The sequence below is a fragment of the Trichosurus vulpecula genome, chromosome 9 (genome assembly GCF_011100635.1).
Source record: "Trichosurus vulpecula isolate mTriVul1 chromosome 9, mTriVul1.pri, whole genome shotgun sequence".
Taxonomy (NCBI): domain Eukaryota; kingdom Metazoa; phylum Chordata; class Mammalia; order Diprotodontia; family Phalangeridae; genus Trichosurus; species Trichosurus vulpecula.
In genome coordinates this window covers 47349340-47371120 of record NC_050581.1, presented here as the reverse complement: position 1 = coordinate 47371120, position 21781 = coordinate 47349340, and the positions used below count along the sequence as shown (strand labels likewise).

Below are 21781 nucleotides of genomic sequence, written 5' to 3'. Positions count from 1 at the left end.
GTGGAGAATACCATGAAATAAAGAGAAACTGGAGGAAGGAAGACCAATCTAAGTGTGTTAGAGTAATCTAAGTGTGAGGTAACGAGGGTCTGGGAACTAGGATAGTAGCAATAAAAAGGAAGGTAAAATCTAAGAAATGTTGGGGTGGAATAATTACTAAGGTTCACTAACTCACTGAAATTTTTTGGGGGGGACATAAGAACAGAGAAGAAAAAATACCCCACAATTTTAAGCCTGAGGGGACAAAAAACAGGTCTTCCCACTGACTGCAAAGGCTGGATAACACAGCTTCTCTCTGACCATAACTACCTGGCTCTGTTCAGCTCTCCCTGTACTTCCCCTCTTCTAAACCTTTGGTTACTTAATTGGTGGAATCATTTACTTGTCAGATATATGGATAAGGGAAGAATTTAGGACCAAACGATAGAGAGCAATAAGATATGTAAAATGGATACTTTTGATTATGTTAAATTTAAAAGTTTTTGCACAAACAAAATCAATGCAACCAAAATTAGAAGGAAAGTAGAAAGCTGAAAAAATTTTTTACATCAAGTATCTCTGATAAAGGCCTCATTTCTCAAATATATAGAGAACAGGGTCAAATTTATAAGAATACAAGTCATTCCTCAATTGATAAATAGTCAAAGGATATGAACAGGCAGTTTTCAGAAGAAATCAAAGCTATCTATAGTCATATGAAAAAATGCTCTAAATCACTACTAATTATAGAAATGCAAATTAAAACAACTCTGAAGTACCACTTCACACCTATTGGATTGGCTAATGTGACAGAAAAGGAAAATGATAAATATTGGAAGGGAAATAGGAAAACTAGGATACTAATGCACTGTTGGTGGAATTGTAAATTGATCCAACCATTCTGGAGAGCAACTAAGAATTATTCTCAAAGGGCAATCAAACTGTGCATACCCTTTGATCCAGCAATACTACTACTGGGTCTATATCCCAAAGAGATGATTAAAAAAATCAAAGGAAAAGGACCTAATTGTACAACAATATTTACAGTGGCTCTTTTTGTGGTGGCAAAGAATCAGAAATTGAGGGGATGCCCATCAATTGAGGAATGGTCAAACAAGTTGTGGTATATAAATGTAATGGAATACCACCGTGCTATAAGAAATGACAAGCAGGTGTAAAGGCAATCAGTGAATGGGAAGATCTTCCCCATCCATTTTAGTGGGCTTCGGGGGCAGGGCTCTCAGGGTCCTGGGGGGAGTGGCTAGGACTGGAGCCAATGTTAGGTGCCTGAGTTCTGGTCCACATGATGACATGAAGCCTGCGGTGGGAAGAGCGTGCTGAAAGGTTGGAGCAGAGGTAAGAGGCAGTTGGTGAGAGCAGTTAAGAGCTGAAGGAGAGAGGAAGCACTCAGCTAGCTGGAACACAGCTTGGAGATTGCAGTGGAAGCAGTGGTGACAGCGGCAGGCACTACAAAACGGCAGGACTGACCCTCATGGAGAGAGGACAGTGCTTAGCAGGGGCTTGAGGCCAGTGGGTGGTCTTCTTGCTGGAGGGCCCTGGCATTGGGGGAAAAAGCACCAGTATGGCTTGGCTTGCTGCTGCCATAATGTTTTTCTGTGGCCTCCTGGTCACTATTGTGAGATGGGCATATTGGTTTTGGAAGGTTCTTACCAGGATGTCCAACTGGGGACACTGGTCCATGGGTCTGCTACTTTTGAGTTTCAATAAACGCTTTAACTGCTCTGCCTTCTACTTAAGAGAATTCCTTATATCCTGCAATTCTGGACCATTCAGGCATATTCCTGGTTATCTTTGAAGTCATGAATTCTGCCTTAATGATATAGCAGGTAGATTTCAGAAAAGTCTACAAAGACTTTCATGAACTGATGCAGAGTGAAGTGAGCAGAATCAGGAGAACACTGTACGTAGTAACAGCAATACTGTACAATAAAAAACCATGAATGATTTGGCTATTCTCTGGAACACAATGGTCCGATGTGTTGTTATTTTCCCCATTTTACAGATGAGGAAGCTGAAACGAAGGTTAAGTGATTCACCCAGGATCACACAGCTAGTAAGTATCTGAGACTGGATCTGAACTCGAGTTTTCCTGACCCCATGTTGAAATCGGGCCTCGGAAATGAGCTATGTGATGTGGACAAATCACGTAACTCTGTTTGCCTCAGTTTCCTCATCTGTAAAATGAGCTGGAGAGGGAAATGGCAAACCACTCTACTAGCTTTGCCAAGAAAATCCCAAAAGAGGTCATGAAGAACTGGACACAACTGAAAATGACTAAACAACAACTTAATTCTACTAATTAACTCTCATAGTTCATCTAAATTAGGCCAAATTCAGGAAGCTCAGCTATGTTATTATCTATGCAAAGTCTTTTTGTTTCCCCATGCGTTGAGAAATTGATAAACTCTATCAAGTCCCAAAATATGGTTCAGAATATCTTTAATGAAATTCTTACTGAAGAAGGAAATTCAAATTTGCAAAATCTCATGCGAATAGTTCTTGTGTTAGCACAGGACATTCTTAAATGAAGAACAATGATACCAACAAACATCACTGTGCATTTTCATCTTCTTAACATTCACTCTGTTAAGTAAGGCTCCAAGGCTTTAAAACAATAGGGGCTTTATAACTAACAGAGTAAGCTATTCAGTTCTGAAAATAATGAAGCTTGAATATTTTAATACAGCTGGTTTGTCAAAAAAATTTTAAAATATAAATTCAGTACCAAATCCATCAGAAAAAGTGCCCAATTGCACGATTACATTCATTTATCCATGTTAAAAGATTGAAGATGAAGCAAAAAAGTTAGCAGTAAACTCTGCTACCCTGAAATTCTAACACTTTCTGTTTCCTCTGAATGGTGATGTCCATAAAGATAACCCTGAGGCACTCTAAGAACATGAAGTATCCTCTGAATCAAAGAATAAATATTATTCAGTTTAGTTTTAGTGACAGGCAAGCAATCATACAGGCCTGGGTCAGAGCCTTACTTCTGACACATGGTCCAATTTTGATAGCCAGGATCTTCTGACTCCATACCCTAGGCTTTCTATTGTATACTACACAAGTAGTATAGCTCTGCACTGCAGGGATTTCAAAGGGACAATAGGTGACCTGAACAAGCATAATTTGTGATTATCATTATTAATAATAATGCTGTCATTATGCTTTGCTAGTTATACCGAAATATAATTCAAAAACTTTTTGCATTATATCTAGATTTTAATTCAATAGTACTTTGAGCTACTTGGAAACAGGTCACAGTGTAAATAAACAGAATCTATGAAAGATGGCACTTTTCACTTCTCTCTAAAAAAGGCAATACCTATTGAAAAATTGAGTGCAGATTAAAGCATTTTTTTCTTTATTTTTCTTGCTTTCCTTTCACAACACGGCTATTCTGGACATGTTTTGCATGACTTCTTATGTATAATGGGAATCATCTATCTTGTCCTCCCAATGGATGGAGAGGGAGGGAATTTGAAACTGAAAATAAAAATTTTTAATTTAAAAAATTAAATTAAATATATGTAAGAGATAGCATGAGCAAGAGGTAAGGTGACGGGAAAGGGCAGGACAAAAGCAAGAGACAAAGATTGGTCATTCTACCTAGAACACAAGGTAAATGAAATAACCTAAGAACAGAATGATAATCTGAAGCCAAACCAAGGGAGGTCTTGAATGCAAGGACCTGGATTTTAGATGTTATTTCATAAGCAATGGTAGGCCCAGAAGATTTCTGAGCAGGAGATACCTGGTCCGAGTGCCAGGGCTGGGGTAAGGAAGCCTCATCTTGGAAAACAGCTTCAAAGGGTTCAGAGGAAGGATAAATAAGAGGTCATGAACTCGAATTTTATAGGGAAAATCAGTGTAGGACGGATGAAAATCAGTGTGGGAGGGAAGAGAGTCTCATGAACGAAAGGGTGAAAGAATGAAGACAGAAAGGCAACTTCCAATGAGAAGTTGTTTGAAGAGATCAATGTGGGTCTTTTCTTAACCAACCTGGACTTTTAAAAGTTATGTTTGGAAGACAGAAGTGAGAGCAATTAAAAGATGATAAATACAAGACTGTGGCCTGGTCCTACAAAAAGAGTATCGGGAATTTTGGAGCTCCGAATGATTAAAGGTTATCAAGGGACACAGAAGACATAAAAAACATTTCTGTTCACTATACTAGGAGAAAAAGGAGGATCAAATAAGTGATATTACCACTGTCTGAAGTAGATGGGACAATTAAAACAAGGAATAAAAAAAAAAACCTCAATCTTCATTTTGCTACTAATTTTTCTTCCAAGCACTAGAAATGATGACACAGAAATGCTGGAGTTGACATCCTAGACAATAAGCAAGGCAAGTCTCTGACTCTAATAATTAAAAGAAAATCTAATCACTCTTGATGACTTCAAAGCATCTGGCCCAGAAGAACGACATCCTCAGGTACTGAAAGAATTGGTGGATGTGATTGTTAGCAATATTTGAAAGGGAACAGAAAACAGGTTAGGTACTATAAAATTGTCCTCATTTTTAAAAATAGCAATGAAAATACACAAACTATAGGCCAGCGAACTTGACCTCTATTCTTGGGAAAATTCTTGAACAATTTTAAAAATCATTAGCAAACAGGAAGAAAAGGAAATGATGATTACAATGAGTTCGCACGGTTTCATCTGGTCATGCCAGACTAACCTTAATGCTTTTTTTAACAGACTTACAAAACTAATAGGAGAATCACACACACACACACACACACACACACACACACACACACACACACACACTCTTTGTTTACCTAGATTTCTGCAAAGCATTTGATAAAATATACTAATACAGTTCTTGTGGAGAAGATGGAAAGATGTCAACGAGGTGATAATACAATGAGATGGGATTCTGAACTGGTTTAATAGCTGAACTCAAACAGTAGCAATGTCAATTTGGCTCCAATGTCAAAAAGTAGCAATGGTTCTGTTGATGTGGCAGAAAGTCATCAGTTGGGTGCCCTAAGGATCTTCTGTCCTTGGCTTTAGGTCATTTAAAATTTTTGTCAATGACCTGATTGGAAGCATAGATAGCAAACTTATCCAGTTTGCAGATGACACAAAGCCAGGAGGGAGAGATAACATACAGATTGAAAGAGGAAAGGTCCAAAAAGTTCTTTGCCGTGTAGAACAAGGGGCTGACTGATAAGATATCAATACAGTCTGTCATTTATGGTCAAAAAGTTAGGTTCCTAACTACAGGGTGAAGACCTAATTAGGCAGAATTTTGTCTGAAACATATCTGGGAATTTTAATGGACCATACACACAATTAGAGTCAATATGGCAGCCAAACAAAAAGTACATCATCTTGGGCTGCACTACAAGAGGTTTAGTTAGCAGGAATAAGGCAAGAACAGTCCGTCTAGTCTGCCCTAGTCAGAACATATACGGAACACTGCGCTCAGTACCGAGTGCCACATTTAAGAAGGATATTGATAAGCTGAAAAGGACAACAAACAGAAGAATAAAGGGTTCTGAGTCCATGTCATAGGTGGATTAGCTGAAGGAAGTGGGAATATTTAGCCTGGAAAAGAAAATTCTATAGCTATGTTCAAATATATAAAGGGCTATCATAGGAAAGTGGAATTAGACTTGCTCCCTTTGGCCCCAGACAGCAAAACCAGGAGCACTGTTTAGAATCTGCAAAGATATACATTCTGGGCTGCTATCAGGAAAAATGTCCTAACATTCAGAGCTGTCCAAAAGTGGAATGGGCTGCCTTACAAGGGAAGATGCCCTTTCCTAAAGGTCTTCAAGCAGAGGCCAGGTGATCATTTATCAAGGAAGTTATAACAGGGATTACTTTTAGATATAGGTTGGACTAGAAGGCTGCCAAGATCCCCTCTAACCCTAAATTATACGAATCTGTGAATACCCACATCAGTAAGCTTAAAGCTCTAAAGTATCAAATACTTTTCTTATAATAAAGGATTTTTCAAGACTGATCATTTAACTGAAGAAGTACATTTTACAGTGTAGAAAATGCTTTATAGTACAAAACTATAACTACTCTTAAGAAAAAATTTGGCCTATACTTGAAAAGGTTTCCTAAAACAGGACTACAATTAAATTTAATTAAAACCCCTTTAAAGTCAATCAGCAAAAATAATTTAAGATATATTTTTCTCCCATTTTAAAAATGAACACAACAGTCCATTAGTTACGGTTGTCTATGGTTGCCATGGTTCCAAAATCCTAAAAAAAAGTCTTAGCAATAGAAAAAGGATAACCAGTTAGCTAATATTACATTAGCCTATACTTATATATGGTGTTCAATTAATTTTGTCCACTTAGAAATACCTCTTGAAGTTTACATATAATGAAACCTAAAAATCTTTCCTCTACTTGATTTGATCTGGCCCTATTACATTTTGATTAAGGTTCATTATCTTGAAGCCTTGTAATACCTATCCCACCAAAAATCACCAGAAGAAATAACTATTTGATGGTATAGAATTTCCTACTTTTAAAGAAACTTGATTAAACATAACTGCAACAGCGTAACAGGTATAAAAATAGATACTTTTTCAAAGTATTATAGTCAGGTTGTTACCACTATACGGCTTTTTGTTCATTGTTGAGTAATTGCATACAAAACAGCTATTTATTTGATAGACACATTTAGAGCCAGTTAATTATTTGAAGTAATAATCATCCATTAAATTTTCTGAAACAAGTAATTAGAGCACACCATAAAAAGGAGAGTGGCATCACGCTGCGTAAATTTTTATATAAAGTATTTTAATTTCTTAAATTAAACTTTTTACCTTTCTTTAATGAATATAATGCTGAAGTGAAGAATGTCAAATAACCAGGAGGTTGGGGAGAACCACTGAATTCAAAATATCCCAGTACTCCAGGCTGCAAAAGTAAGAGTGAAAATTAGCTAGCTAATCATGCAGTATCATAAATTAAATATATTTAATGTGAAAATGTAGGTATTTTAGAGTAAGGACCATGCGCAATTCAACAAACTTTCATTAAGCACCTACTATGTTTAAGGCACTGTGTGCATTTAGGGTTAGTGATTAAATACAACATAGTGTTTCCTCTTAAACTTATTAGAAGGACTATGACATAAACACAAGTATTGTGCTGAGTTCAGACTGCTCTTCCTCCAGAGACACTGCTATGAAGCTGTGGTGGGCTGGTAGAGGGTCTGTGCATAGGTATTATTAAAGTCCCCTAGGTTTCCAAGGCTTCTGGCCCCTCAAGTACTTCCTTTCAGGAAGCCAAGCTACACTGAGAGGTGGAGGATAAGTACATTTGGCCACATTCAGGTTCCTTGCTTCTCCTGCCGAACCCAAAAGAAACGATCAGACCCAGAGAACAAGCAAAGCACTGAAAAGACCACAGTGAGCTCTGAGAAAAGATGTTTTATCAAATGTGCACGGGCAGACCGGGACAGATGAGCCCAAAACATCAGCACATAGTTGGCAAAATGACTGAAGCACAAGGGTTTAAGTGCCACAGGACCTTACAAATGATCTTGGAGGTAACAAGGAACCTCTGGAGTTTATGGGGTAGTAGGTAGCAACCGGCATTAAACTACACACACAGCCCTGCTCCCTTCTAATCCAGGGAAAAGGAGACAAAGTGCTCTTAAAAATTTAAAGAGGAAAAGAACACTTGCATGCAGGAGGATGGGGTATAGAAAGACTTGAGTTGAACTTTAAAGAAAAATGAGGATGAGGTACACTCTAGGCATAGAGGAGAGCCTCTGTAAATGCATGAAGGCAAGAAATAGCATGCCAAATTTAGACAACAACTTGGCCAGGATAATGTGAAATAAAGCCAGCAAGAGAGTTTAGAGACAGATTGTAGAAAGCCTTAAATGCCAGGATGTGTTTGTATTTCATTATGTAGGCAAAAATAGGATATGTACGTGTGTGTGTGTGTGTGTGTGTGTGCGCGCGCGCACTGCTTCTATCATGGAAATACTCTAATTTTTAAAATTATATAACCTAATATAAAAAGGGAGTAGTCTAGTAGGTAGATAGTTGTCACTGGAGTCAGGAAGACCTGGCTTTAGGTCCTTCTCTGACACTTGTCTGTGTGATCCTGAGCAAGTTACTTAATATATTAGTTAATATTTTAGGTAACAAAGCAGACTGGTAGAGGGAGCTGGCTCAAAGACAGTTTCAAAAACATAATGGAATGACTGATTCAGTTGTCTTAAAAAAAAAGTTGCAATTTAAAATATAATTGAAACCTAGGTTCAGAAAAGATAAAATTTGCAGCACATATAGCAGATAAACCATTTCTCATGCTAAAAGATCAGTAGTTACAAAATTGTCCCACACCCAAACTGAACTCGCTGTTTTACCCCAGTTTTCCCTTACCAGATTTCCTCTGACACAGACATTTTCACAGACTCCCAAGCTCAAAACCTTGGGCTGGGGGGAGTAGAGCTCTGAATTGTCTCTCTAGTCTCACAACTTTCAATCACCAAGATCCTTTAGTATTTCTTGCTGCAACGTGTCTTAGAGCAGCAGTGTCAAACTTAAACAGAAAAGGATTCCTGGGGGGTGGGGGGGGGGCACATGTTGACTTAGAAAACCACAACCTAACATTATCTATGTTGTACTGTATTTTTATTCATTTTGTTAAACATTTCCCAATTACATTATAATCTGGATCCTATCCCTCTCTGGATGTGGGCTACAGCAGTGAGTTTGACACCAGTGTGTTGAGAGTCATACTCTTCATCCCCTTTTTTCAGCTCTTTTTCTTCTCATCTCTGAATTACTTCAATATACTCCCAACTGCTCTCCCTGGTTCTAGTCTCTCTACCTTTTCATTCCTGTACATGGCTTCCAGATTAATTTTCCTTGATCATGTTACTCCTCTGATTGTTGGTAGCTATCCTTCATTCTTGAAGAGGACCAAAATGACATCACTATATTAGAATCAAGTTAAAAATCTCTCCACCGAATTATCACAGAATCAGAGAATTAGAGCAAATTACACATGGTGCAATCATCCTTCCAATAAAGAAAGCTATTCTTTCCATAATACTTCTGACAGATGGTCATCCAGTCTGTTTCAAAATGTGTATGTTGGGGAATTCATTTATTCATAAGTCAGCTTATTTTCTATTGGAGAACTCTGATTATAAGAAAATTCTTATTTATGTAGAGCCAAATCTTATTTTACTTATCTTCTATCAACATACTGTCCTATTCCAAAGGACAGTAATTTAAACATAGATACATACCAGGACCTGCCATTAACTTCCCTCTTTAATGACTGACCTTCAAATAGCATTTTAAGGTTTACAAAGCACTTTATACCCATAATCTCAAAGGCATTTTTTTAAATACAAATTTTACAGATAAAGAAACTGAGGCTCTTTGAAGTTAAAAGACTTCCCAAGATTAGGTACTGTTGAGGTTTAGGGGTGCTGGGACACACGGGTCCTGAACAAATGAATTCAACTTAAGTTTTCCTTCAGCCAAAGACAAGGTTTATTAGAACACCAATAGAAGGTGGGCATGATTCTAAAAATCTGCCATATTAGCCAGACTCTCAAGGAATCTAAGCATTGGCTAGACCCTTAAGGAATCTGAGCACCTTAATGGAGGTAAGATGGATCTTATATACAGAAAGACTATGGGAAGGATCTTGGCGTGGCCAAGTAGTCTGGGGTGATTGGGAGGTAACAGAGAAGGGCCAGGAAATGCCAGGGACCTGGACCACATGGCCAAGGGAAAATGAGGTCTAGATAGGATCAAAGGTGAGAAGTAGCAGGAGCTATCCAGAGGTAACAGACAATTGGGAGACTGGGTACAGGCCACAACAAAAGGCCAGTTGAGAGGATTACTGGAATGGGTAGATGCCTCAGATGAACACCACAGACTTGACCATGTGGGAAAATTCAAGGAGAGCTGCGGGGGCAGAGTGTTTCCAGGGCCTGTACCCCATCAGTTTCAGAGGCAGTATTTGAATCCAGGGCTTTCTGAATCCCAAGTCCAATTTGACTTTTTTTTAACTGTATCATTCTACCTCCTTTACCAAGCTTAAATATCTCACTGTTTCATCTTCCAATATTCCAAGATCATCTTGAATCACACTGTCATCTCTAGATAGCCTTGCTGTCAAAAGTAGTAGGCTTTTTATTTTCAATCAGGACAAAATTCTTCTTCCTGAAATTCAAGGGCCTCCACTAAATAGTTCTATCTAACCCAGTCTTAACTCCTTGTGCATTGCTCCAACACAAATCTTCTGGTCCAAGACCCTGCTGATGCTGTTCCCCAGTTTGCTCTACATCTCCTACCCAGGATCATAGATCTAGAGATGCAAGGAACCTTGGAGGACAAGTATATCTCCTTATTTTACAGATGAAATGGACTTTTTTCTAATGGTCTTTCCTCAGTCCTTACACTTCTTGACCTCTCTACACTTTCAGACACTACCAATCACTTCTTCTTGATACCCTCTTCTCTCTGGGTTGGTTTTTTTTTTTTTGAACACTGCTCTCTCCAGGTTTTTTTTCCTACCCATCTGACAGCTCTTTACTCTGTCTTCTTTGGGAGATCTTCATCCACCTCATGCCCACTAACTACAAGGGTCTCCCAAGGCTCCATCCTGGATTCTCTTCTCTATCTATACTTTTTGACTTGGCGATCTCATGGTTTCAATTATCATCATTATGAAGACGACTCTCAGATTTCCTTGTCCAGCCCTAAATTCCCTCCTGACCTCTGGCCTCCCATCTCCATCTGCTAATTGGACATCTCAAACTGTATGTTCCACGGACATCTTCAACTCAACAGGTCTGTTGAGGTTCAGGATGCACCCCAAAATGTTGGGTTAAAAGGCTATCTCAAAACAATTTGCTCAGGCTGTCTTTAAATCAAGTAAAGACATTTACTGAAGGTGTAACAGACACCAAGCAGGCTTCTCTACCCCTCAAGGGAGACTCCAGCTTAAAGGTGGGGGGCAGCCTCCTAAGGGAGGGGGGGCAGTCTCCCCCAAGGGAGCTGGCCACTTCAGGCGGACACCCAAGTAAGGGCGATTCCCCTCACTTAAGGGGAACAGCCTCTGCTCAAGGAGGACAGCCTCTAACTAAGGGAGGCTAGGGATTCTTTTAGAGTAAAGTCTGCAGCGGGTGGGGAGATCAGGCAACCAGAGACAGTAGTTCGGGAGTTTCAAGCATTATCATTATTACTTTATTACTTTTTTTCTCATAATGTAATTGGGGAGACAACCTGCAAATATTGATGTACGAACAAGATCCAGACAGAATAAACTTGGGAAGGCACTGAGTTTAATTAAGAAAGGCTTCTTGCTTCCGACGTGGGACTTTTTTTCTCTTTTTTTCTCACTTCTTAAAGAGGCCTATTCACAGAATGGGTGTCACCTCACTCAAAGTGAGAACCTGAACAGGCCTTAGCCTGAAAGGGCCAGGGTTTCCCATTGCACCCTGCGCCATCTCCAGTCATCCTGGTGAATATCAGGCCACAGGACCCAGATGGCTCAGGAAGAGAAAGTGAGGCTGGTGACCTTGCACAGCCCTCCCTCACTCAAATCAAAGTCAACTGCAAGTCATGTCACCATTTTCCTGATGTCACGGTCCTCCTTGAAAATTAAAGATGAACACATAACAACTATGCTAGAAGCTGGGAGAAAGAAAGTTTTCATTAGGGTAGATACCGTAATGGAGCTCACAGACCAGTTTAAAACTATGTAGTGGTGGTGGTGGTGGTGGTCCAATTGTTTTTTCAGTCATGTCCAACTCTTCGTGACCCCATTTGGGGTTTTCTTGGCAAAGATACCGCAGTGGTTTGCATTTCCTTCTCCAGCTCATTTTACAGATGGGGAACTGAGGCAAACAGGGTTAAGTGACTTGCCTAGGGTCACACTGCTAGTAAGTGTCTGAAGCCAAATTTGAACTCGGGTCCTTCTGACTCCAGGGCGGGCCCCTAGCCGCCCAGAAGTAGCAGCAGTAGTAACAATAACAGCATTTAAATAGTTCTATATCAGAGGCAGTAGTTGAATCTCGATAGCAGCTAGCATTTCTATGCTGTTTGAAGGTTTGCAAAGCACTTTTCCTATTTCATCTCTTTTGATCGCCACAACAACCCTGCAAGGCAGGCACAGATGAACAAACTGAGGCTAAATAGAGTTAAGGGATTTGCCCAGTCACACAGCTAGCGAGTATCCGAGGAAGGATCTGAACACCAGTTTTTCTGGACTCCGGTCCTGTATGCTATGCACTGTGCTGCCTACTGCTTCCTAGCATCATAGTACTGTTGAGGTTTAGGGATGCTGGGACTCCGAATTTCAAGAGCAAGCGATGCAGGGCCTGCCTCAAATGAATTCGACCCAAGCCTTCTTTCAGCCAAAGACAAGGTTTATTAGAACACTGTTTAGGGTGGGTGAGATTTTAAGAATCCACACTACAATGACACTTATACTGACAAGCGGACCAGACTGAATCTGAGCACTGGTCAGCATTTGGATGGCTAATGCAAGTGGGCCAGACTCTTAAGGAATCTGAGCAATTTAACTGGGGGGGGGGGAGGGGGGAGAGCCCACGATGGACCTTATATACAGAAAGACTATGGGAAGGATCTAGGAGTGGCCAAGTAGTCTGGGGTGACTAGAAGGTAACAGAGAAGGACCCAGAAGGTCCAGGTGCCCCAGGCAAACACCAGGCACTTGGGCCACGTGAGAAAGTCCAGAGGCTTTTCCTTTTTGGGGTCCAAATCCCAAAGGCATGCTCTTTTCCTTTTGGGGGTTCAGATCCCATCCCCATCATTACAATAGGCTACAAAAGCCATGTGAAGGGGAGAAAAGAAACCCAAAGGATCTTTAGCCATCTAAAATTATCAGACACTGATTTAATATAAGTTCATATTATGACCCTTTGCTGCTTAATTGCCTACTAGCCACAGCTCAACAGAATGATATGGCAGAATAGAAAGAATTCTGGATTTATAGTCAGGATTCCTAGGTTTGAGGGCCAAATGTACTTGGGCAAACCACTTAAGCTCTATAAGTTTTAGTTGCCTCATCTGTAAGATGGGGATAGTATTTTACCAGCTCTGTCTACCCCCACAAGATTATTATAAGAATAAGGTGTAATTGAAGGAGGAACCTGCTTTGTAACTCAAGAGTGCTGGTTAATGGTTGGGGAAGGGTCACTAAAGGTTCAGGTGCCCTAGCTTGGGTTACACAACCAGCATTGGGACTTGAACCCACACCTTCTGACTAAGGCTAGTTTTCAAACCAGTAGGTAATACTGACTCACTAAAACTAAAATTATATAATTGATTCTTAGACTTAGAGGGCACTTTATAAACATCAGCTATCACTGTTCAGTAGAAACAGGAAGTAAAGGTTCAGAACGCTGTCCAGTTGGTAGATTTCAGGATAGCAATCTGAGATTACTTTTGGAATTTTTTTTTAATCAGACCTGCATTTTCACTGGTATTGGGTTCTCCAGGGGAGGCAATTACTTCTCTCAATGCAGACCAACAGCTGTTCTGCCAGGGTTAGAGAGGTTAAGTGATTTATCCAAAGTTGCACGCCAGCACATGTCAAAGGCAGGACTTTAACCTGGGTTGTCCTGCCCACTCTCCACTTAAATGTAAACAAATTATTACTAGTACTCATTACGAAAGAGAAGAGAAATCTATTTTAAACCTAGGAAGATCAACACTTAAATTTCCTTAAACTTCTGACAATCTCAAAATGCAAAACTACTATGCTGTCATTTTACAGATCTACATAAACCATTAAATTCATTCTAAACAATGATGAAAATATCATGCTTAGACATTAAACAAGATTACTGTTATAACTATCTCCTTTACATCATCAACGTGACTATTACAAACAAAGCATCATAATGGTATGTATTTCCTTATCTTCATGTGAAAACAGTGGAATAAATTTCATTACCAAGTCCCAAGTAAAATTTTAAAGAGACTGTTCATTACACTTTGTTAAATGAAAAAAAGACGGATTTTAAACAAGTATACTGCTGCAAAGCAAAGCTTCCAAGGTACACATGACTGAAATAACTGCTGCAATTCTAGATGGGTAATACATTGATCATTCGACAACACAGCATATCATAGTTGAAACTGTCTCTAAGTGGGCCTAAAACTTTCAAATTAGTGAATATTAAAAAATTCAGTAGCCAATACATGCAGAGTACTTCATAGCTATATTCCCTTCACTGCCAAAGAAATGAAGATAATTAGCAAGATTAAATAACTATTGTAGATGCCTCACAGGATGTGAGAGTTAAAAACAGTAGGCAAAAAGAGTCAGAAAAAGTTTCATAAAATGTTAACTAATAACTAAGAATGTTAACTGTATTATTGTAAATAGTGACTATTTGGCAAACAGTCATGATAATGTTATGGTTGTATATAGCTTTGAAACATAGCAGTTCTGAGATTAAAAGATAATACTTTCAAAAAGACACAAAAAAGAGGGCAATACAAGAAGTAGGATGACAAAGGTCTGTTTATTTTTCTGGTAATTCGACATTAAAAGTTTCTGAGTTTGAAGCTGGGAAACAATTTTCACAGAAAGTGTCTCTAATAAAGGTCTCATTTCTCAAATATACAGAGAACTGAGTCAAATTTATAAGAATACAAGTCATTCTCCAACCAATAAATGGTCAAAGTACATAAAAAGGTAGTTTTCAAATAAAGAAATCAAAGCAATCTATAGTCATGTGAAAAAAAAGCTCTAAATCACTATTGATTAGAGAAATGCAAATTAAAACCACCTGAGGCACCACCTCACAGATGGGCTAACATGACAGAAAAAGAAAATGATAAATGTCAGAGGAGACGTGAGAAAATTGTGAACTGACCCAACCACTCTGTAGAGCACTCAGGAACTCTGCCCAAAGGGCGATCAAACTGTGGATGCCCTTTGATCCAGCAATGCCACCACTAAGTCTGTATCCCAGAGAGATCATAAAAAAGGGGAATGTAGCTATCTGTACAAAAATATAGCAGCTCTTTTTGTGTTGGCAAAGAACTGGAAATTGAGGGGATGTCCATCAATTGGGGAGTGGCTGAACAAGTTGTGGTATACGAATGTGATGGAACACTACTGTACTACAGGAAATGATGAGGATGGTTTCAGAAAACCTGGAAAGACTTACATGAACTGATGTAAAGTGAAATGAGCAGAACCAGGAGAACACTGTACACAGTAACAGCAACATTGTGCGATGATCAACTATGATTGACTTAGCTCTTCTCAGCAACACAATGATCCAAGACAATTCCAAAAGACTCATGATGGAAAATGCTACCCACATCCAGAGAAAGACCTGATGGAGTCTAAACGCAGATCGAAGCACGCTATTTTCACTTTATTGTTGTCATAGTTTTTTCCTTTTGTTCTGTTTCTTCTTTCACAACATGACTAAGATGGAAATATGTTTTACATATATAACTGCTTAAGGGGAGGGAGAAATTCAGAATGCAAAATTTTTATTAAGAAAATGAATGTTAAAAATTGTCCTTATATGTAATTGGAAAAAATAAAATACTATTTAAAAGAAAAAAAAAGTTGGACACAAAGGAAACGATTAAACAGCAACAAAAACAAAAAACCATTTCTGGAGCGGGACAGAGAAAAGGATCAAGTAAAATCAAACCCATAATCAGCCCAAATCTACAAAGAAGATACTTGAAAACAAAAAAAATTTCTGATTTTGTTCTAGTTGGACTTTGGGGAAATCTATATTTTGCAACACTCTCTGCCAGATTTAAATCTGCCCCTCTCATGGGGCAAGATTATTTTTGAGAAATGAAAACAACAGCATCAAAACATACATCACAGATTCTGGCAAATGCTCTTTTTTTATCCTCCCCCCATCCCTGGGGAGAAAAGGGGGATGTGAAAGAAAGCAAACACCCCCACCCACAAAACATGCAGATTATTCTATGACTCTTGTATGTTCAATTGCAAATATCTATAAACTGATGAATTAAAAACAAGCAAAATGAATCCTTTCTCAATTTCACAATAATTATATTTTAGAAAATTAGTCTAAGAACAAACCAAATTGCTCAGGGATATTCTCATACCCAGTACACATCAGCCTCTTGTTTTCTTCATTTAAGGCTCTACTAGCTATAGATTAACCCTCATCCTAATTTTGTGGTAATGGGATCAAAATCATCCATATCTGGCTTCTGTCGCCCAGTTCCACTCATTCATCCATTAACAGCTGCTTTAGTAGCTACAAAAATACAGGTAAAGAAGTATTCCAACTTCCAAAATATCCACTGCATATAATGACTCAAATCTATGCAAAACTTTTCATATTTAAAAGTCTTAAAAATTTAACTTATACGTGATAGAAAACAGCCACTACAATGCATAGGTTGTTTTATAGGGATTAAAGCTTGCCAGGACAACAAATGTTCATTAATAGCTTAGCAAAAAACACTTCTCTCTTGAATGTATAATACTTGTAGCTATCTGTGAGTTTTGGCAGATGGTTTGTACACCCTCTTGTGGTCTAGGAATAGATCACCTTTTCTTGGCCTTTTTTTTTTTGACTACTTTCAGCATTTGTCACTCCTAACTAAACTTATACATCACATTTTTAAAAGTATGAAGTCATTTTATTCACCAACACTATCAAACTGTAACTTTAAATTTAGATAACTATGCCACCACCCTCTGTCCACCATTTTGAGCAATATTACACTGACAGACAGTGTATAGAGTATACTGGGTTATTTCAATTAACAAGCATTTGTTAAATTACTATGTGCCAGGCATTCAGGATACAAATTAAAAAAAAAACAACAGTCCCTGACCTCAAGTAATAAGAGATAGACAGATAGATAGATGTGTGTATATGTATGTATGTAAGTTCTGGGCAAAATATTCTATTGGGGTCAAGCAACACATATACATGTAAGAAAACACAAAATATAGGCAAAATAATCTCTGGAAGAAAAGCACTGGTGGGACAGGGAGGGAGAAGAAAAAGGCAATCAAGAAAGGCCTCATGCAGAAGGTGGCAATTAAGCTGAGCATTAAAGGAAGTCAGGAATTCTAACAAGTGAAGGTGAAGAGGATGAGTATTCCAACAGAGAGGGACAACCTGTGCAAAGGCACAGGGACAAAAGATACATTGTTGTGTGCCAGGAACAGCAAGTAGACCAGAGTGTGTAAAGGGGCACAATGTGTAATAAGTCAAAGATAGGATAGAAACAGATTAAGACTTTATGACAAAGAAAGGAGTTTGTATTTCAGCTTAAAAGCAATAGGAAGCCACTGCAAAGGAGACTTATACTTCAGGAATATCACTTTGGAATCTATGTGTAGGATAAACTGAAGGGTTAAGAAATTCCGGGTAGACTTTGTTCAAAAACTTAATTTCTCACCATTAAATTAAATTTACCTAACTCTTAAGACCAAACAATGGTCAAAGTCTCTTTTTCAAACAAGACAAAAATTGCTAGGCTCATTGCAACTTTCATTAAGTAATTGGTACATGCTTCAGATCAGGCTCCATGACCTGCCTACAAGAGGAAAGGATGGCAGGAAGAACCCCAGGGTCTTTGGGGGAGGTTATACCTGCTCCATACCAAGGCCCAAGATAACGCTGGCTAGATGTGTTCACTTTCTTCTTTGAGCCTTTCCAGAGAATTTATTAACTATTCTTTTTGCCCCACAATGAACCTAATTTGGGACTTAATATGAAGATGGCTAACTAGTGCCTACTACAAAATGCTGTCTTTCATGTCTTTGAAAGCTAAGATATCCTAAATCTGAGGGCCTGCTCCTTGTTTCAAAGAAAACTTGTTCATTTCTGTTTTAATTAGATAGGAAAAGAGGAAAAGAAATGTGCATTTCAATCCAAAGAAGGTAATCTGAAGAAAGACAAATGTCTTATATGTTTTTGAATGAGGTCTATAGTCAATAATAACTACCTTTGCAGTACCCCCTGAGAGTGTCATTCTACTTTATATCTATGTATATATTTTATAAGGTATTTAAATCAATGGACAAAGGCACAAAGGGACAGAAGTACAAAGAAAAATTCCTTCTCCTACCTTTCAGGATGCTATAATTCCAACTGTCCCAATGAGGAAGAAAGTGTCCATCTTACCAAAACTAGACTAATTAGTCTGAACGCAGAATGCAGATCAAAACATACTACTTGCTCTCTCTCTCTTTTTTGTTGTTTTGTTTCTTCTTTCTCATGGTTCATCCCATTGGTTCTAATTCTTCTTTATAACATGACTAATATGAAAATATGTTTAATATGAATGTATATGTAGAACCTGTATCAGATTGCAAGCCATCTTGGGGAGGAGATGGGGGGGAGGCAGAAGAAATTTAAAACTCAAAAGCTTGTGGAACTGAATGTTGAAAACTAAAAATTAATTAATTTAAAAAACCAGACTAAGAGTCATCTATCTCCACTGATTTTCCAAAAAAAATTTTGAATCCTACATAAGAATAATTTTGCGAAAATGCAAAGATAGCTAACAATTATATAGCATTTTACACATGTTATATATATTATCTTCACAAAAACCCTGTGAGTACCATCTCACCTCAAGGAAACTGAGACTAGGAGAAGTTAAGTAAGCTGCCCAAGGTCACACAGCTGTTTGAGGCAGGATTTCAGCTCAGGTCTTGTTTCCAAGTCCAATACCTGACCTACTATACTACCTGATAACTGATAGGCCAAAGTTTAGGAAACTGTCACTGTTTAACTTTATGTGAATGAAATATATAAACCTGAAAACTATACAAAATGTACAAAGCTTGAAGCTTATGAATTGATATTGATACAGGGTCCTTGACCACTTTATGAAATTATCATGAAATTATCTATGAGTAGCAAAGCAGGATACTGACAGCAGTACTCACTCTTTGATATCAGTGCCTGGCCCAGAGCAAGTGCTTAATAAATACTTGTTGATTATTTCTATAATATTTAAATAAGTTAAAGGTCAAATTATTATAAACTGGATCTGAACTCCTTATTGTATTTGAAAAACAAAAGTCTACAGTTAGAGAACTGATTTGGTAAACTATTGTGAATATGCCATTAAAGTGAAGTATTAGTCCAGACCTATGCTTTTCATGGTATTGGGAGCTCCCAGTAAGGAAGCTCCGCCAATGCAGAGAAGCATTAATATTCAATTAAAATATTTTTTCATGGTTTATGTTTTCAAAAGTATATAATAAATTCAAAGAAATTTAACATGTGTTCAATTAAAGAACAGCATCAATGAACATCTGTCAGTCTGTATAAACTTAAAAACCTGACGTGATTAAAAACTACTTAGTTTGGATTATTTTCTTTCTCATGTAATGAAGATATGGTTGGATGATTTTTACCTTCTAAAACTTTACAAGCTATTATGGGCAAACAAACTATATTCTAAAAATAAGAAGAAACAAAACCAAACGTATTCCTGAATGTATTATATATAACTGTAAATGTAAATTAAACCCTAAAACTGAAACCATGACAAACCACAAGAGTATATACAATTAACAAAAGTTTTTTTTAAAATTTTCCAGTATACCTAAATTTAAGTATACCCCTTACATAAAGATCCAGATTTACAAAAAAAGAAATTAGAGAGCGTTTAGGCACAACAAAAAGTTAAGAGGATGCCTAGTGAATTCAAATCAATTTGCCAAGAACTACCAGCAATAGTTAGGTATGGCTTTAAAGTTTAAAAAGCATGTTACATATATTATTCCATTTATACTTCACGATCCTGTCAGGTAGGTTATGATAGGTATTAATTTACAAATGAGGGAAATCAAGGGTCAAAGATGCTAAGCAATTTGTCCCTGGTCTGCTTCAGATAATAATATGTCTGCTTCAGAATCTGAATCTGGGTCCTACTGACTCCAAGACCAGCATTTTAACCACTAAAACAGATTACCTCTTTCATGGAGGAAAATAATTTACTTACCCATAATTTCTCAGAAGGAAAACCGTGTAAAGAGTTATACCTATACTCTGGTACTCAATACAACTGTATTTTGCCTACAGCAGGACCCATACAAAAATAAGCAGTTTTTTCAATCTCAGTAAATGAAAGAATATATGTCAAACAGACAAAGAGACAGCTACTTTGAATATCATCATATAACAGAAAGAAATCAAAGATTTAGCCATAAGGTAGCTCCTTCTATGATTTGAATCCACAGAGCCATAGCTATCATATTAGAACTGGGCTGTCAAAATTACTGTTCTCTTGGGCATGCCTGTCACCAATCATCTTCGACACAGCCAGACCATAACGTAGAATACTAGGAAAGATGTGAAGAAGTGTTTGCTGCTGACTTCCATGATTGTGAGAAGATACAACATACTCTTAATTTCCCTTAAGGAAACTTTTTTAATAGGAAATTCAAATAAACAATATGTACCTAGGAGCTAACTCCTTTGACCAACACAATGTAATACCCTTCATTTGAGAAATGGCTAGCTTGACTACACTATAACAAAATCATACAAGTTCCTATTCCTCTGCTAGCACATTTTGAACTACAGATGTAACTGGAATCTAATTTTGTTATTTCATGTTGTTCTTATCTTGACTCTCTAACCAAAAGCAGTATTGATATTTGCCAAATAATTTTTTTTCTTTGAAGAATATTATAAAAAGAAGAAATGCTAACAAGACCACAAGAGAAAATCATGATTTTTAGCAAGCACTTTGCAGGATTACAAGTGCCACGTATGAGTATATCTAGATAGTACTGGATCTCTGTTTTGGTTTTTAAAACAAGCCTTAAGAACAAAGCATAATTTATGATGGAATACTATTGTAATGAGTAGGATGCTCTCAGAAAAACCTGGAAAGACCTGCTGATGAGTAGCTGATGAGCTGTTACAAAGTAACAGCAATATCCTAAGATGATGGGCTGTGAATGACTTAGCTATTCTTGGCAATACAACAATCCAAGGCAACTCTGAAGGACTTGTGATGAAAAATACTACCTATCAATAAAGAACTGATGGTGTCGGAATATAGACTGAAGCATACTTTTTTTTACTTGATTTTTCTTGAGTTTTTTTGTCTATGTTTTCTTTACAACATGACCATTATGAATATGTTTTGCAAGACTAGACATTTATAACCTATATCGAACTGCTTGCCTTCTCAATGAGGTGGGTAGGGAGAGAATTTGGAACTCAAAGTTATAAAAACAAATGTTAAAAATTGTTTTTACATGTAACTGGGGAAAAATAAAATAATTTTTTAAGAGAACAAAGCATAATCCTGACAAATTTAACAATTACAATAAAGAATTCCAATTAACCGTACGATCTTTAATAAAGTAGATCTTAAATAACGCCAATGATACTTTGTTCTTGTCACTGTATCATATATCACATGCTAACCTGAACTCAACTTGATAGTGATACCTGCAACGAATTTTTAAAGCAACATTCAAAAGCACTATTGAAAAATAAATCATTAATAACAAAGGCAAAAATGACCGTACATGTATAATCTATGTTAAACTGCTTGCCTTCTCAAGGAAGGGGAAGGGCATAGAGAGAGGGAAAGAATTGGGAACTCCAAATTAAAAAAAAAAAGAATGTTATATATTTTCATTTACATGTAATTGAGAAAAAATAATTAAATATATAAAAAAAAGAATAAAGGCAAAAGACTATTTTCTTCTTTGGTGAAATTTATCATAAAAAACATATTAGCTATTTCATCAGCACTTAGGGATAACAGAAATATAATCAATATG

At 37.5% G+C, this 21781-nt stretch overlaps 1 protein-coding gene across 1 annotated transcript in view; it reads right to left on the bottom strand.

The window, feature by feature from the left end:
- Positions 1–21781, bottom strand: part of TXNDC11 (thioredoxin domain containing 11) — a 56739-nt gene that overhangs the window by 19498 nt on the left and 15460 nt on the right. The window contains exon 5 of the mRNA XM_036739100.1: positions 6805–6898. Coding sequence (XP_036594995.1) covers positions 6805–6898 — 94 coding nt within the window. The remainder of the gene's footprint in view (positions 1–6804; positions 6899–21781) is intronic.